We start from the raw sequence: 18,306 nt of genomic DNA, 5'->3' as shown, positions 1-18,306 counted from the left end.
TTATTACCCGAAGTCCTCTCGGTATAGAGAAGCTAGTCTCACTTGTTAAAAACAAAACAAAACATGCAGCCTTCTTTGTGTCAGAGATTCAGGTGAATTACATTTAGTCTCCAAGTGAGGTTGTATACTTATTGGCGATTTCAGTTGCTTTTGAACTAATCAATCATTGATGATGGATCAACATCATTTTTTTTTTGTCCAGAGGAAAGTCTGTGAGGAGAGTATCTACATGTGCCTTTTAGGGTAGATGACAAAGAACATGTTCTACCATAAGTAAAAAGGGCCATTTTTCTTTTACCCACAGAAAAACATTGTGTTGAAAACTTCTACCAGACACCATTCACTTTTAGCTCCTGGATAAGGACCAAGCCTCACAAATCCCAAGATCAAAAGGTGCAGCTCACTCATACCAGCATGGTTTAAAGAGAAACAAATCCTAATCATTTTCAGACAAGAGAAGTGGGCAATGGAAAACTTTCATTTGTAGTTTCTCCTGCCCTCACTCCTCCCCTTTAATTGATTTCATTGCTTTCATAAGTGACCTAAGTCTCTTGATCTACCAAAAAACTGCATGATTTTATTCCCTCCTGAATGTGTTTCAAAATGTAGGCATTAAGGATATCAGATATTCTGCACTACTTCTTTGAACATACAGAGGCTACTTTTTTATGACTACTTATTACTACCATTAGAATAAAGAAGAGTAAGGAAGATTTTATTTTTCTAAAGACCACCCCTCCCCACCACCACCAATATCTACTTGGCATGGAGGCTCTAGCGACTCCAGTCCTTTTCTTGTCTATTGCTGGTGGGAGTATACAGTAATACAACCCTTTGAAAGCAGTTGGCAGTATGTATAAAGGTATAAAAACTGCCTTTTCACTCACAAATTCTACCTTGAGAAAACCTTCCTAAAGCAATCATCTTAAATACAGAAATATTCATCAATACTAAAATATAATCAAGGGATAATTTGTCCAAATGTGGCTATGAGTTTTAATTTTTTAAAAAGGTATAATTTGTAATAGCAAGATAACAGCAGCAACAATTTAATAGCAGAGGGAAATCATTTTAAGAGAATATTATGTATCCACTCAAAAAATATTTGGCAGCCATTTAAACAATGATTGTGAAAATTATAAAAATAGCACCAGAAATGTTTATGATCATATGTGTAGTGAAAAATGCAGGATCAAATTGAGATGGGTATTACGATTAAAATAATGTAAGAAAAATCATGTGTATGAAGAATAGGAAATGCATTAAAATTCTTTTAATGGCTATGCTGAGACACAGTGACTAAGGGTGATTGTTTATATTTCTTTCTCTCCCATTTGTTTCACAGTATTTCAAAATATAATTTTGTTTGTTTGTGACGGAGTCTCGCAGTGTCACCCAGGCTGGTGTGCATTGGCGTGATCTCTGCTCACTGCAACCTCCACCTCCCGGGTTCAAGCAATTCTTCTGCCTCAGTCTCCCAAGTAACTGGGATTATAGGTGCCCACCACCATGCCTGGCTAATTTTTGTATGTTTAGTGGAGACAAGTTTCGCCATGTTGGCCCGGCTGGTCTCGAGCTCCTGACCTCAAGTGATCCTCCTGCCTTGGTCTCCCAAAGTGGGATTACAGGGGTGAGACACCGCTCCTGGCCTCAAAATACAATTTTTTTCTTTTTTTGAGACGGAGTCTCTCTTTGTCGCCCAGGTTGAAGTGCAGTGGTGCGATCTTGGCTCACTGCAACCTCTGCCTCCTGGGTTCAAGCCATTCTCCTGCCTTAGCCTCCTGAGTAGCTGGGATTACAGGCAGGTGCCACTATGCCTGGCTAATTTTTGTATGTTTTTAGTAGAGACGGGTTTCACCATGTTGGTCAGACTGGTCTCGAACTCCTGACCTCAAGTGATCGCCCGCCTCGGCCTCCCAAAGTGCTAGGATTATAGGCTCAAATAGAATTTTTAAAACCAGAAAACAGGCAGTGTTTGAGGAAAAGAGCCATCAATATGGTTAAGATGAAAACACTTTGCTATTTAAATAAAAATAGTCCCACTTACTGCTACTTAATTAGGACTCAGTCATTCTTATGATGTTTGGGGTCTCCAGTGATTTACTAAGCAGATTCTTTGCAGTAATTGTTTCTCTTAGTTGTATATACAATGAAAATACGAGAAACACACCTTTCCCAATATTGGGAACAAAGAAGTGTGTTTCTTTGATGTCAGAAGTATTTTGGGGTGTTTCTGTATTTCTTAAAACCTGACAGGCCTAAAAAGAATAAGGAAAGGATTAGACAAACAGGAGTCTGTACAGATACAAATGACATTACATTATCTGTCTGTTTCAGTCACCTTTAAAAGTTCCAAAATATCAGACCTGTGGCAAAAACTATGCCCGCAAACCAGCATTGCGAATGCTGCGGAATCATTCCAACTGTTTTAGCATTTAAGAAATTAGTTAAATTAAAAACTAAGCCAATAGTTTTAAATTCCGAGGGGAGCAGAAAAAGAATTAATAAACAGAGTCTGGTTGAGTAAACCAGAAAATTGATTTCTGCTTGAATGGAATCTGGAAGTGAAGATGATTAAAGCAGGTCCCAGTCTCAACCTCCTCAAGGATAAATTTTACTTGCAGGTAATATTTTGGGAAAAATATAACATTTAAAATATAGCTTATAGATGTGCTAGAATTTTTTTTTAATGGAGTCTCACTCTATTGCTCAGGCTGGAGTCCAGTGGTGGGATCTCTCCCGGCTCACTGCAATCTCTGCATCACGGGTTTAAGTGATTCTCCTGCCTCAGCCTCCCCAGTAGCTGGGATTACAGACGACTGCCACCACGCCCCGCTAATTTTTGTATTTTTAGTAGAGACGGGGTTTCACCATGTTGACCAAACTAGTCTCAAACTCCTGACCTCAGGTGATCCGCCCACCTCTACCTTCCAAACTGCTGGGATTACAGGTGTAAGCCACCCCTCTGGCGTGTGCTAGAATTTTTAAGAAAATGGTTTATCCTGGCAATTTTTCTTCCTAAAAAAATCTGTGCTGCTTTCCAACAGTGGTAACACCAACCAAGTCATGAGCGTGAAGAATTTCCTGTACTTTCTTATGATAATTTCTTGACTGGGAACAGGAAAGTGAGAATGTATTGGTTAGAATTTTTTCAGTTGTAATTGACAGAAACCTTCCAAATTAGCTTAAGCAAAAAATAAAAACATAGAGGTGGGGTGGAATGTACTGGTGCCTATAACCTCCGGCACGTTCGGGACTGTTTTCTCATTTCTCTCCTACCTTAGACGCATTATCTCGAGAGCTAGGCAAGATGGCCGCCCCAGGGCTGCACCCTGCCCTCTTAGCAGCGAGTGTGAAAAGGCAGGCTCCTCTGATTGGCCAGTTAGGGTCATGTGCCTTCCCCTGGGCCAATCACTGTGATGAGGAATGGGGGATCCTCTGGTCAGTCAAGGTGTCCTGCCCATCTCTATGTGTGGTGGGAGGTGCTCCATCCTACCCACGCTGAGGGAGGGAGCTTAGCTATCCAGAGACTAGGGAAAAAATGCCAGGAAGCGGGACAACACCTACCTTCTACCTGGACTGCAAAAAGAGGGTGCTCCTGCTATCTTAAGTGAAAGGAATCTCCAGGCGCCAGAGGCATGAAAATAGAAAGACGGCCTTCCAGATCTCCATTCTTCTCAATGCCCTTCATTCCTTTGGTCCTTCATTTTTCTGAAGTTGCTTCTCCTACTGTTAGCAAAGCATCTGGGAGATTCAAGAGAAGAGCCTCCCAGTCCTGCTCCTGCAGGTGCTGAGGCTTTAGCCATTTGCCTCATTAGGGCAGCTCTCACACCTGGGGCAGCAGCCTGGACAAGTGGGAGGAGAGGGTTCAGGGCAGTTGCCAGCCCTATCCAAGTTTGAGGCCAGAACTGCCTCAGAAATCAAACCATTGTGGGTTGCCTTCTGCTCCTGTAAGAAAACAGAGGATGAGGCAGTGAACACCTCCAGCCAGTTTGAATTACCTGGGGGTCCCCGGCATGTGTGTTCCTGTGAAAGCTGCACCTCGAGGTGGGACAGGTGTGTTTTCACTTGGTGTTGCCCCTCCCATGAGGCAGCCTCACTAAAGACCCAGACCGTCACATGTTCTCTCTCTGTAGAAATACACAGTACTCTACTCTGAAGGTAGACTTCAGAGGAATAGTCAGTTATTAATTTTGCAAACGTGAATAACTTTTGGCGCCTAACAGGTTTGCTTCTACCCCACCCACCAGCATATATGTCTGCCTTCTCTTGGGAACCTGTAGACCAGTGTTTACAGAATTCTAGAATTTCCTGAATTGCATAGGCCCTGCCACACACCTCCCCTTGAGTTCGCAGGTAGGAGGCTGTAGCTTTGCTCTGTACCCACCTCCACACAGGATGCTGTCCTTCTTGCTGAGGCTTTTTTTTCCCCTTTTTTGGGCAGTGTATCACACACATCAAATTTGGGGAGATCATTTTTACCACCCCGTATAGTAATTTCAGTTTATGCTGCTTATTACTTGTATTTAATGCATGGATATATATAGATATTTGTGGTCATAATTTTTTCTGACCCATTCTCTTTTCAGTATGATCCACTGAACGTTGTTTGTGCGGAGTGGACTATGTGCTCTTTCTGCGTTCCCTTTAGCTTTATGTATAAGGTTAAAGAAAAACAGCTTAGAACTAAATACTGATACATTCCAGCATGGAGAAGCAAGGCCAGTAACTAGCTCTGGCTCCCACAGCTGAAACATGAAATCACTCATTTCTAAGCCTGCTGAGCCTCACTTTCTCATCTGTTTAAATAGAGATATTAGCATCTCCTGCACCAGGCTGGCATTAAGATGAAATGAAAGCAAGTGTGTGAATGGACGCTGTGCAGTAGAGATGGCAGCTCTGTGGCTTTCTGGTCTGTGGGGAGCTGTCAGTGGGCAACAGTGAAGGCTGCCTGCTGAACCTGTTTTGGGTAAGGGTAGAGAGGAGCCCTGGAAGACCAGCACCCAAAGGGCTTTAACCTGCTCCTGTCTGCAAGTGAGGATTCAGAATGAAGGCTTGCAGAAACTGGAAGTACATGGTGACATTTAGATGTTTACATCTGCCATCAATTTGTAAAAACCATTCTCATGTTCATACACATGTAAAAAGCAAAAAAGTGGTAACTTGACAAAGTTGAATTTCAGGTTCCTCAGTGCATGTTTTTTTCTTTTTTAGAGATGGGGTTTTACCGTGTTGGCCAGGCTGGTCTCAAACTCCTGGCCTCAAGACATCTACCTGCCTGGTCCTCCCAAAGTGCTGGGATTACAGATGTGAGCCACCACATCCAGCCCCTCACTGCATTTTTTGACAGGAGCCTGTGCAGAAATCTATTAATACATACCTCATGTTTCTTGGTCCACTTAGTCCATTCCTGCTGCTATTAACAAAATACCTTAGACTAGGTAATTTATAAACCATAGAAATTTACTGTTCACAGTTCTGGAGGCCAGGAAGTCCAAGATAAGACTGGTGTCTGGTGAGGGCCCCCTTCTTCATAGATGGTGCTTCTAGCTGCATCCACACACGGCGAAGGGCAGAAGCTTCCGCCATAAGAGGATGAAGCTAGAAAACACCATCCTTCCTGTCCGAGGAAGGCAGACAAGTTTCCTCAGGCCTCTTTTACAAGCGCACAAATCCCATTCGTGAGGAAGAAGCCCTCATGACCTAATCAACTCCCAAAGGCCCCATATCTTACTTAACACTATCACAGGGGCCATTAGGTTCCAACATAGGAATTTTGGGAGGACATCGACATCCAGACCATAGCATCATACAAAGATTCTTCACCTGGGAAGCAGAATGTGTGCGCTTTCTGGAGAAAGAGGAGTTTTTTAAAAGTAAGTTTAGCAAATTCAAGTTGGTTGCTATGGTGTAAGATTGAGTCATATTTCTCATATTGTAGGATTTGCTTCATGTTTTTTTTTTCCTCATGAGTTTACTTGATCTCATTTGTCTTAACAACTTAAGATCAAATTTTATAACATAGTAGTGATTAAAAATCCCTTTTGCACATGAATCTGGGTGCTCTCCACCAGTCTCTACCTGCTTGCCCCATGCCTTTGCCCTCATATTCCTCCCTCCCTGTCCACCTGTGTCCTACCTATCTTCAAGGTGCCACTCCAGACCCCTCTTCCATGGAGCCTCGGCACGCCACTTGCCTCTCCCCATGGCCTCTCCTCACCGTGAACTCATCACAGGCCCTCCGACCTGGTAGACACACTCATTTCATGTTTAATTCTATTCTGTGACAGTTTCCTTTTTTGTTGCTGTGGTGGTTTTGGTTCTTTAACTCGTATATTGTGATTTTCACTCGATTTTTGTCCTTGTCTTCACAACTAGATTGCAGGCAGCCTGAAGTCAATGATCTTAGACGAAATGTCTTTAACATCTGCCAGAATCTCTGGCCTAAATACCTTGCACACAGCAGGTTTCAGTGAATATTTGTGGATTTGACTTTTTAAGCCTTATTTTAATGAGGTTTGACACATTCAACCTAGCGGCAGTCCCTAACCCCCGGGACATTCATGGTTCAGAAAGTTGAATGGAAGCTAGTTCCTACTGTTAACTTGCACACAGATTAAGATACCCTGGCGACCACTAATCATCTGTTCTTTGGTCTTTTCTGCTAATTAAATCAGCACAGTCCAGTTAACACTTTTTATTTTGTTTTTGCAATGTAGTAAATTTGTCCTAGCAAGGTTAAAATGAATAACATCCTTTTCTCTAGGCTCGTCCTCGAGGCCCTGCCCATTTTAACCAGCTTTCCCAGCACAGCTTCCCACAAACCCTTCCACCAGCCTCAAATGTACTTCCTTAGTCTTCTTAGACCCCTTGGACCAGATGGGCTTACTCCCTGACATGCTTTCCATAGCATCCTATGCATCCTTTGTGTGAACTCCCCACGTTTGTGATTTTTTTTTTTTTTTTTGGGTGAGATATGCCTTCCTTGCTAGAATGTGAACCTCCTGAGCATAGGAAATGCACGCCTACCTTGTTGGTGAGGACTAAGTTCTGTTGCCAGTAAGAGACCCTAAATAACAATGTTACAAGCAAGATAGGAATTGATTTTTCTCTTGTATGAAGTTTCTGCAGTAGGCAGTTTAGGGCTGATTGGCAACTCCACAGCATCAGACTCCTCTTATGGGCTGCTCTGCTGAGCATCGCTTCCATCCTTGTGGTCCCAGACAGCAGGGAACAGGGGCCCAGCTGGCAGGAAGGAGCATGGGGAAGAAGCACAATATGCCCTCTCCTGAAGGCTTTCCCTTGGAATTTGCATGCACCTTTTTCACCTCTATCCTATTGGCCCAAGATTAGTTATGCGGCCACAGCTAGCTGCCAGGGAGGCTGGGAAGTGAATCTTTATTCTGGATAGACACGAGCCCAGTTAAAAATTGTTCTAATACTGGCTGGGTGCAGTGGCTCTTGCCTGTAATCCCAACACTTTGGGAGGCTGAGGTGGGTGGATCACGAGGTCAGGAATTCAAGACCAGCCTAGCCAAGATGGTGAAACACCATCTCTACTAAAAATACAAAAATTAGCTGGGCATGGTGGCGGGCACCTATAATCGCAGCTACTCGGGGGAGGCTGAGGCAAGGAATTGCTTGAGCCTGGAAGACAGAGGTTGCAGTGAACCGAGATTGTGCCACTGCACTCCAGCCTGAGTGACAGTGCGAGACTCCATCTCAAAAAAACAAATTGTTCTAATACTGAGAAATGAGGAGAGAACAGCTGTTAGGAGACAGTCATATGCCACTGTATTCCTAGCTTCCAGCCCACTGCCTGGAACCTTGTATATTGGCTGAATAAAGACATGAGCTGATAGGCTGGGCGAGGTGGCCCACGCCTATAATCCTAGCACTTTGGGAGGCCGAGGCGGGCAGATCACCTGAAGTCAAAGTTTGAGACCAGCCTTACCAACATTGGTGAAACCTCATCTCTACTTAAAAATATATACAAACAAAAATTAGCTGGGCGTGGTGGTGGGCACCTATAATCCTAGCTACTTGGTAGGCTGAGGTTGCAGTGAGCCAAGATTGCACCACTACACTCTAGCCTGGGCTACAGAGTGAGACTCTGCTAAAAAAAAAAAAAAAAAAAAAAAAAGACATGAGCTGAACACTGATGTATTCATTTGCTAGGGCTGCCATAACAAAGTACCACAAACTGGGCATTTGTTGTGCCCTGTGCAGTAGAAATTCGTTGTCTCACAGTTGTGGAGACTAAAAGTCCCAGCCCAAGGTGTTGGCAGTGTGGGTTCCTTCTGGGTGCTGCGAGGGACAATCAGTTCATGCCTCATTCGCAGCTCATGGTAGCTTGCTGGCACTCCTTCGTCATCCTCAGTTTATAGTTCCTTGCCTTTGTTTTCACATGATGTTTTCCCTGTGAGCTTGTCTTTGTATACAAATTTCCTCTTTTAATAGAGGACACCAGTCATATTGGATGAAGCCCCACCCTAATGACTCCATCATAAACAGTTACATCTGCAGCAACCCTATTTCCAAATCAGGTCATATGCTGAGGTACTGGGAATTCCAAATTCATTAGACCTTAAAAACTGGGGAGAGACACCATTCAGCATGGAAGCCATGTCAGCACAATGGAAATTCGTAGGACTTACAATTTTGGGGCATAGAATTCAATACCTGACAACCTGGGACAGTTTCATCTACTCTCACCTTCTCTAGGAGGCATCTGGCATTTGGCTGCTCTGGGCTACCCCAGAGTGATGTATGTCTTTACTCTAGAGGAGAGTATTGATTTTACAGATTAACCAGTCCCAGCCTCTCAGCCCTGGGGGAGGAGTGTGTGCAGCACGGGATCTCAGGCTTACCAAAGGCCTATAATGTTACACAGCGTTATGACCCATCAGCAGTTGGACCCAAATAAGCTAGGCTTCTTTGCGGTATGACAGAGACCCAGGAGCTCTCCAGGAAAGTCTGAGTTATTTGCAGCAAGGTGAAAACTCCTGGCCTTGGTTACATCCTGGAGCCCACTGGGATCACACTTAACAGGACAGCCCGGTTACACTGGAGCCTAGTTTGTCATCTGAAAGCCAGGCATCCAGCTCAGCCCTTGCTCACCCCAGCCCCTCCAGCCTCCATTTATTCTTTTGTAGTATTTCTGTTTGGTTCTGTCTATATCCCTCACTGGACACTAAACTCCCTGGAGGCCAAAGTGAGTGTTTTATTCATCTGTGTAAAAACCCGTTCAGCTCCCATTGGTTAAAGTTACCCTCAAGTAGAAGCACAATTAAATAGGGCTTTCTCAGAGGGAAGAGAATGATATTCTCATCAGGAGGGTTGAGATGTAATCATGTGCCAGAGCTGAGGAATAGATACCATAAAAGGTTCCCTGTTGTTTCTTTAACATCAAGTTCTAGGACTCTAGGAAGGTGATTATTCTGCTCTCCCCTGGAGACAGAATGTCAGTGGTCTTTGAAAGGTTTAGCTATGGGGAACCCGCATTTGCCAAAACATGACCCTGACAAAAGCAAGGTTTAGGAAATGACCAGTCTGATTTGTGGAAGAGATGCTTAGTGCTGCGTGGTGAACCTGGAGGCCTCCCTTTGCACATACATCATACACCGTATGAGACCCGAGCTCTAGATCACACTTGAGGATCCCAGTAAAGGAGAGAGCAGACTGCTCAGCTTTAAGGAAGAGGAGGACATGGTTTAAATGTCCCTGTTGTTTTAAACACCCTCCCACTGAGCTGGGTTCAGAAATGGCACATCCCAAGCCATCTGTCCACTCAAGTCGTCCTCGGATGGTGCAGCAGCGGGGACTCTGCTAGAGCTGTTTCCTGGCCATTGCAGGACCCTCCCATGAGCAGTCTCAGAATAGTCATGGCTTTGCCACAGCATGCCTGTGGCTTTGGAATATGAACTTGGGCTTATATCCACTTCCCTAATGCTCCCTCTTAAAGATCCCATCTGCCACATGTGGAATAGCATTCAGTAACTTCTGCAGCACATCTTAGTCCCTTTGATTCAGATGACCAAGGTCATGCAAGGAAGCTGCTGGATGGGATGGCAACACATCATGCTTCATCAGACTTCACACCTGGACTCCCAGGCAGCTCGAGACTAGGAAGCTTAGATAGCAAAGCTACATTAGGCCTGGGGAAAAGGGGCAGATCGCTCCTTTTTTAGCCATTCTGCAGATGCCTGTCATAGGTGTGGAATGAATGGTAGCACACTCAGCATCATCTCTTGCCCCAGCTACTCATCTGGCTTGAGAGCACTGCATTGTTATAGCCAAACTGAGAGGCAGCTACACAAACTGTTCCTGTGCAGATTTTCTTGGCGTTTTGCTCCTTTGTGTTTATTATGGCTTAGATTTCTTCAATTTGAGTGCAGAATTCACACCAGAGAGGCTCACTCTGACAGCAACCTCTGTCACACGTATGTATCAGTTTGAAAATATGACTGTTTTCATCTTTCTTCCATAAGTTGTAAAATGATGAGGCACATCTATCCCTTGATTATCAGACGTGTGCTTGACTGATAATAACAGACTCCATTCATGGTGGAGTAATTGAGAATGGCAGCCCTGATTACATGGCTGTGCCACCTGCCAGAGAGAATGGGAAAGCCTTGCTTTAAATCCTGTGGAAGGGCTGGGTGCAGTGGCTCACATCTGTAATCCCAGCACTTTGGAAAGCTGAGGCAGGTGGATCACAAGGTCAGGAGTTCGAGATCAGCCTGGCCAATATGGTGAAACCCCATCTTTACTAAAAATACAAAAATTAGCCAGGCGTGGTGGCACGTGCCTGTAGTCCCAGCTACTCAGGAGGCTGAGGCAGAAGAATTACTTGAACCCAGAAGGCGGAGGTTGCAGTGAGCCAAGATCACACCACTGTACTCCATCCTGGGCTACTGAGTGAGATTCTGTCTCAAATAAATTAAATAAATAAATAATAAATAAATTTTAAAAAGTAAATCCCTCCCTCCCTCCCATGGAGAGCCTGCAGCTCAGTGCTTGTTCTGCCAAATCTGTGGTGCTCATTTGTGGCCAGCCTTACCTATTATAAGGATCTTACAGGATACATGTCTCTATTATGACCTTACTGTTGGCTTTATCTTTTTTTTTCCCCTCCCCTCCCTTTCCCTTCCCTCCCCTCCCCTCCCCTCACCTCTCTTTCAGGGTCTCATTCTGGTTCCCAAGCTGGAGTGCAGTGGTATGATCACAGCTCACTGCAGCCTGGACATCCCGGGCTCAGGTGATCCTCCCACCTCAGCCTCCCAAGTATCTGGGACCACAGGAACACATCATCACAACAGGCTAACTTTTACATTTTTTGTAGAGACAGGGTCTTGCCATATTGCCCAGGCTTGTCTTGAACTCCTGACCTCAAGTAAACCCCCAGCCACAGCCTCCTAAAGTGCTGGGATTACAGGCATAAGCTATCATGCCTGGCCTCTATTTTTCTTTACCTAGTTTCCATAGTCAATTATCTATACATTAAGTATCATTTTTTTTCTCATTTCAGGAGCCCTCGTGTTCATTGTAGAAAAATTAGAAAATGCATATCAGCAAAAAAAAATTTTTTTTCATTTCCTTTTTATTCAACATGCCACTACCCCAAGAAAACTGTCTGTGAATATTCTGAGATAGTTTCATTCCAAGTTTTTTAATGCACATTTGTTCAGCTTGCATTTTTGACTTAATGATATTTGGGAGTAGTTTTTATATCTATAAAAATTCATCGCCGGGCACAGTGGCTCACGCCTGTAATCTCAGCACTTTGGGAGGCCGAGGCGGGTGAATCACGAGGTCAAGAGATTGAGACCATCCTGGCCAACATAGTGAAACCCTGTCTCCACTAAAATACAAAAATTAGGTGGGCGTGGTGGTGTGCGCCTGTAGTCCCAGCTACTCGGGAGGCTGAGGCAGGAGAATTGCTTGAACCCGGGATGCAGAGGTTGCAGTGAGCTGACATCGCACCACTGCATTCCAGCCTGGCGCCTGGAGACAGAGTGAGACTCTGTCTCAAAAAAAAAAAAAAAAAAAAAAAAATTTCATCAACACTGGCCTGCTGGATGGAAGCATTGTAATTTATTTAACCAGGTACATATCATACATATCATCCATTATTTAGTTTATTTCCCATTTTTCACTTTTGGAAACAATGTTACAGTCATTGTGGCTAAATATTTGCACATATTCTCAATCATTTTCTTAGGGTGAATGCCTAAAACTGAAATGGCTGGGTCAAAATAATAAATATATGTTGTCCTAAACTCCATATTGTGAAAACTTGAAAAATATATACAACTTAGACTACTGCATTGAAACCTTATGTACCTAGTCAGCAGTGTTCAACTTCAGGTCAATTTTTTGGTTAATACTCCCACCCACTTCCCCTAACTCCTGCATTATTTAGAAACAGATCCAAGACATCATGCTAGAAAAACATATATTTTTGTTTTATGCCCTGTCCCTCCCCCGAGGCAAGGAGCACTAGCTATTTGAAAATAGGAGGGGAAAAAAGGTGAATTACTAGGGGGAAAAAAAGATTTAACATCATGTTAGCATTACCCAGTGTGGCGGTCCGGCTATTCCCATTTTCCCTGCCACATTCTAGGCTCAGGACTCAGCATTTGTCTCCTGGATTCCTGCAACAACCAATAACCATTCTCCATTCTCCCAACCTGGATAAGCATATATATTTTTGTTTGTTTGTTTTTTTGAGGCAGAGTTTCGCTTTTGTTGCCCAGTCTGGAGTGCAATGGCATGATCTTGGCTCACCGTCACCTGCACCTCCCAGGTTCAAGCGATTCTCCTGGCTCAGCCTCCTGAGTAGCTGGTCTTGAACTCCTGACCTCAGGTGATCCTCCCACCTCGGCCTCCCAAAGTGCTGGGATTATAGGCGTGAGCCACCACGCCCAGCTTTTCTTTCTTTTTTTTTTTTTTTGTTGAGGCAGAGTTTCGCTCCTGTTGCCCAGGCTGGAGTGCAATGGTGCGATCTTGGCTCACCGCCACCTGCACCTCCCAGGTTCAAGTGATTCTCCTGGTTCAGCCTCCTGAGTAGCTGGGATTACAGGCATATGCCACCACGCCTCGCTAATTTTTTTTGTATTTTTAGTAGAGATAGGGCTTCTCCATGTTGGTGAGGCTGGTCTCGAACTCCTGACCTCAGATGATCCGCCCGCCTTGGCCTCCCAAACTGCTGGGATTACAGGTGTGAGCCACCATGCTGGCTGGCCTATATGTTTTTTTTTTTTTTTCTTTTTTTTTTTGAGACGGAATTTCACTCTTGTTACCCAGGCTGGAGTGCAATGGCGTGATCTCGGCTCACTGCAACCTCCACCTCCTGGGTTCAGGCAATTCTCCTGCCTCAACCTCCTGAGTAGCTGGGATTACAGGCACGCGCCACCATGCCCAGCTAATGTTTTGTATTTTTAGTAGAGATGGGGTTTCACCATGTTGACCAGGATGGTCTCGATCTCTTGACCTCGTGATCCACCCGCCTGGGCCTCCCAAAGTGCTGGGATTACAGGCTTGAGCCACTGCGCCCGGCTGGCCTATATGTTTTTAAGCTGTTTCATATTTTGCCAGATTGCACTCTGGAAAGGCTGATCAAATTTACGTTTCTGCCAGCATCGTAAGGAGTGCCCGTGCTGGTTGTTAAAGCTTCGGCTTCCTTCTTTCCCTCTCTCCTTCCTCCCCTTCCCTTCCTTCCCTCCTTTCCCTCCCTTCCTCCCTCCCTCCCTTCCCTTCCTTTCCTTCCTTTTCTCCTTCCCTTTCTTCCTTCCTCTCTCTTCTTTCTTAACCTTTTTTAATTTTTAGAACCCCTTTCTCCTTAACCCATGGGGAAAAAAAGGAATTTTGTTTTTTAAATTAGAATTTATTTGGTTATAAATGAGGTTAAAGCCCTCCTTCCCTGAAGTTTGCTCATTAAATGTTTGTATATCCTCTTTGTGAATTGCCTATTGCTAATTTTCCTACCAGAGTGATTGTCTTTTTAAAATTGTGTTCACCTATTTATGCTAATCTTATAGCTTTGTGCTTATATCAGTGAATTGCTATGAATAGTTTTTTGAACTAAGGTAACATATATAACATTTATATGAAAGAATAAGCATTTTTATAAAGCTAACAGTTCGGAGCAGGAAGTCACCTTTAACAGTCAGAGGGGCAAGTATGGCGTGAGGCCTGCCTGCTGCTGTGAGGGGCCGGGGGAACTGAGTGTGGGCTGGGGGCCCAGGGGCATCAGGGACCCTGGTAGGGACAAGGGAGGCAGGTACTGCTCACCTACCCTCCTTTACTCCTCACCATTATGCACAAGAAAGGTGAGCAGGCGTCACTCCCATTTCACAGTGACATGTCCCAGCTCACACCTTAATGAGATCTCTCAAGACCAAATGTGGGATTTTTCTACCATACCACATTGATTTATATGTTTGTTAGTAGAAGGTAAATAAAGCATTAAAAGATATCAAATATTAGTATAATAATGAAGCAATTTTTTAAATGTTTGATAGCATGAAGGCCCTGGTCCTGGTCATTATAACGTGAAAATACCTCCAACCAGCTCTATTACTTCTTGTTTTCAATCCAGAGTACCTCGATTCTTGCCCAGCTGTTCAGTAAGTATTCTGAAAGACAGACTGCCTCCCACCCCCAGAGGTATGGTTATGGTGGTAGGTTTTCTGTTGCTATGTGTGTGGGAGGTGCGGGAGGTGGTAAGATGGGGGAGTGATCATCTGTATACAGTTCTGGTACATACAGTTGCCTGTCAAGGCAATCAGGAGTGAAACGCTCAAATACCTAGAAGTTCTCAACCAACTTCAGGTTCAGAGTGACTCCAGGCCCAAAGACTGTGGCTGAATTATGGGGCCAGCTGGAAGAAGCATAATCAGCCATCAATGTTACCAACTAGATGCTTTGTTGTGGGTGCCTTTATTGAACTGAAGCAAGCAGTGTGGAGTGGCTGCCTCCCACCAGCCAGCGCGTCTATTCTCTGTGTGTGTGTGGCTTCTGGGAGCCCAAGGAAGCAAAAAGTTGAAGCAGAAACATTTTTATTGAACCAGACGGGACCATTAAGGCATTGGCAATCACCCCGCCCTCAAGACTCAGGACAGACACAGGGAGGAGGCTCAAGCCCATGGAGAGACACAAAGAACGCGGATCTTGTGAGTGCACGGGATGCCTCCAAAGCCTAGAGAAGACCAGGAAAGGTTATAAAAGCATAACATGGCCCAGCACAGTGGCTCACACCTGTAATCCCAGCACTTTGAAGGCAGAGACAGGTGGATCACCTGAGGTCAGGAGTTTGAGACCAGCCTGACCAACATGGAGAAAGCCCATCTCTACTAAAAATACAAAAATTAGCCAGGCATGGTGGCGCACGCCTGTAATCCCAGCTACTCAGGAGGCTGAGGCAGGAGAATCGCTGGAACCTGGGAGGCGAAGGTTACAGTGAGCTGAGATTGAGCCATTGCACTCCAGCCTGGGCAATAAGAGCAAAACTCCGTCTCAAAAGAAAAAAAAAAGCATAATATGAAGTTTACCAATTGTGGATTTTTTTTTTTAATGTCAAAAGATAGTTTTAATTCCCATAGCTTTGTTGCTTTCAGCCTGCACCTCAGGAAAGTCTCCATGATTTGCTGGTATGTAGACTCATCTGAGGTGGGGGAGACAGAAATACAAATCCTGCCTGTAAGGAAATGGGCCCACCCTGGGGAGCCGAGGGGCTAGGAGGAGAAGCTGGAGCAGTGGGTGGGAGAGGGCTAGTACTGCCACTGTCTGGGCTGCAAATCGCCTCCCCTAGCCCCACTAGCCCATGCCTCAGCCCATTGCCTTCAGAATCTCTGACCCAGAGCTGCTGGGCAGCAGTGTAGTGCAGCCTTTATCTAGAGTGTTAATGGGGAGGCTCTCCAGTGAAATTGCGGACAGACTGGGGGAGGGGATCCACATACCTTAGTGGCATCACTGTGATCCAGAAACATGTTTGTCAGAGGCCATGGGGTTGAGCATTCTCAGGAACACTGAGTCATGCTAACCGAACTCCCAGGCAACTAAGCGAGAAGCCAGAAGATGTAGTGTTACCTTCTAAGCATTCGCCATGTGGGCCTGGTGACTAGAGCGCTCATCAGTGGAGTCTCTCCCTTATAGAAGATTTTAGGGAAGCTGAAGACAACCAGAAGGTCATTGGTGGCAGTGAAATCAGGGGAGGGAAACACCCTGATGTTCTCAAGGTGGCTGAGACGCAGCCTGCAGCCTCCTGAGGGGTGGCCTTGTGGGGTCAGGCCCCCTGAACCTGTTGTTCTCTGCCCTGGCCTCCCAGGCCTCCACATGCACATTGAACCCTCATTGATAGCACTAAACTAATTGAGGCTTCAGCTTCCTTTGACATTTGGCCAGTACTTGATTAGATTTCCAGGCTGTTCCTCTCCTTCTGGCAAGGGAAACATCCTGTCATTTAAAGTGGTTTCTGTGGGCAGCTGATTTCATGTGCTCTGGACTGACCGCTCTGAAACTGCAGGGCAGGGTGGAAATCACAAGTAGGTGATAATAGTAAATAATAATAGTGGTGGTAGCTAACTGCTGGGCTGGCCAAGTCTCTTTGTCTTAGAGAGATGCCAGCCAGAGCCTCATAGCCCCTAGAGGCAGGTGCTTGGCCCCATTTGATGGGCAAGTGTGGGAAGCCCATTCCTGGGGTGGTGGGACTAGGACTGGAACTCAGGCTTGTGTGACTCTGAAACCCTTGATCGTAACCAGCACACTGGTGTCTCAAATACCTCTGAACTTCAAGCATATGTGCATGTGCCCCCAGCATGGGAAACACTGACCTAAGAAATTGAAGTCAGTCTATGAAAATGGGATTTATTTGTATTTTATCACTACAGAAGAGAAGCTGTATTTAAATAATTGGCAAACTAAGGCCAGGTGTGGTGGCGCATGCCTGTAATCCCAGCTACTCAGGAGGTTGAGGCACGAGAATCCCTTAAGCCCAGGAGGTGGAGGTTGCAGTGAGCTGAGATTGCGCCACTGCACTCCAGCCTGGGTGACAGAGTGAGACCCTATCTCAGAAAAAAAAACCAAACAATAATTTGTTCAAGCATTCTATAAAAATGAAAACATGACTTTTAAAAATTAGAACTTGTGGATCCTGGCCGGGCGCAGTGGCTCACGGCTATAATCCAAGCACTTTGGAGGCCAAGGCAGGCAGATCACCTGAGGTCGGGAGTTCAAGGCCAGCCTGACCAACATGGTAAAACCCCGTCTTTTAAAAAAAAAAAAAAAAAAGAACTTGTGGATCCCTTGAGAATACTTCTGAGCTGGGGTCCGTGGACCCTGGTTGAGAAACACCTTACTTTAATCACTCTGGGTCAGTGACTGTAACACAACCCAGTTTGAAAGGCGGTTAGGGTTTTTGAGTTAGACCATCTAGGTTCAGCATTCATTCTCTTCACTCACTCTCACTCAAGCATCATAAGGCGTGTCCGTGCTGGTTGTTAAAGCTTTGGCTTCCTTCTTTGGCTGAGGTCGCCGGGGGGATAATGATGGCATCTCCATGGACCAAGTGTCCTTTGGGAGAAGGGATGCCTTGAGGTGCAGGTGGGGTGTGACCCCAACTTCCGCAGCAGGTACTAGGTGGCCCCTGGCTTGGCCTGGCCTCTCAGCCCCCCTTCAGCCTCAGCTCCAAGGACATGCTCCAGTTCAAGGGTCTGCAGGCTTCAGCCCAGGCTGGTGAGGCCCTGGTTTCCATCCTTGGGGAATTTGTCTACCACCTCCAATAGTTTGAAGCTCAGACACAGGAGCCTTGGGTTTTGCTTTCACTGTCTCATCAGTTCCTGTTTTCTGCCCTGTTTTCAGAAAACCCCTGGCCCGGGAGCATATACAGCTTTAAGACAATTCCCTAAGCAGTCTCCTACCGTAGCCAGAATGGGCCGAGAACACAGCCTCTACTTCAACAACACATTTGGCTTTTAAAATAAAGCAATCTTGGCACCAAGCTCTACTTGGAGGTTTAGCACATTCTTACGTTTAGAAAACTGTATTTTGTCTATTCCTTGGAGGGGTTTGGCCACAGAACATGATTGATTGCTTGGGGTGACCGTCCTGCTTGCTTATCTGGGGTAGTCCCAGCATAATTGCCAGTTCTTTCTCAAAAGTGTCCTGGTCTGAGCAATAAAGTGTATGTTCACTGTGCTTCTTACCAAAGAGCAGATTCGGAGAGACTGCGCCCTGGGCTGTTGTCAGACAGGCCCTGATGCCTGGGCTTTGCTGTGTGTGGCCTTGTTCCCTCTAGCTACAACT

General features: G+C 45.3%; 1 protein-coding gene across 1 annotated transcript in view; it reads left to right on the top strand.

Annotated features, from left to right (window-relative positions):
• STPG4 (sperm-tail PG-rich repeat containing 4) overlaps window positions 1–18,001 on the top strand; it is a 52,618-nt gene extending 34,617 nt beyond the window's left edge. Inside the window, exons 6-7 of the mRNA XM_032239482.1 lie at window positions 14,526–14,630; window positions 17,863–18,001. Of these exons, the coding sequence (XP_032095373.1) occupies window positions 14,526–14,630; window positions 17,863–17,979 (222 nt within the window). The 3' untranslated portion in view covers window positions 17,980–18,001. The remainder of the gene's footprint in view (window positions 1–14,525; window positions 14,631–17,862) is intronic.
• Window positions 18,002–18,306: the final 305 nt, after the last annotated feature.

This window comes from Sapajus apella, unplaced genomic scaffold (genome assembly GCF_009761245.1).
Source record: "Sapajus apella isolate SASKATOON/1434 unplaced genomic scaffold, GSC_monkey_1.0 scaffold44, whole genome shotgun sequence".
Classification (NCBI taxonomy): domain Eukaryota; kingdom Metazoa; phylum Chordata; class Mammalia; order Primates; family Cebidae; genus Sapajus; species Sapajus apella.
This window is presented reverse-complemented; position numbering and strand designations above follow the sequence as displayed.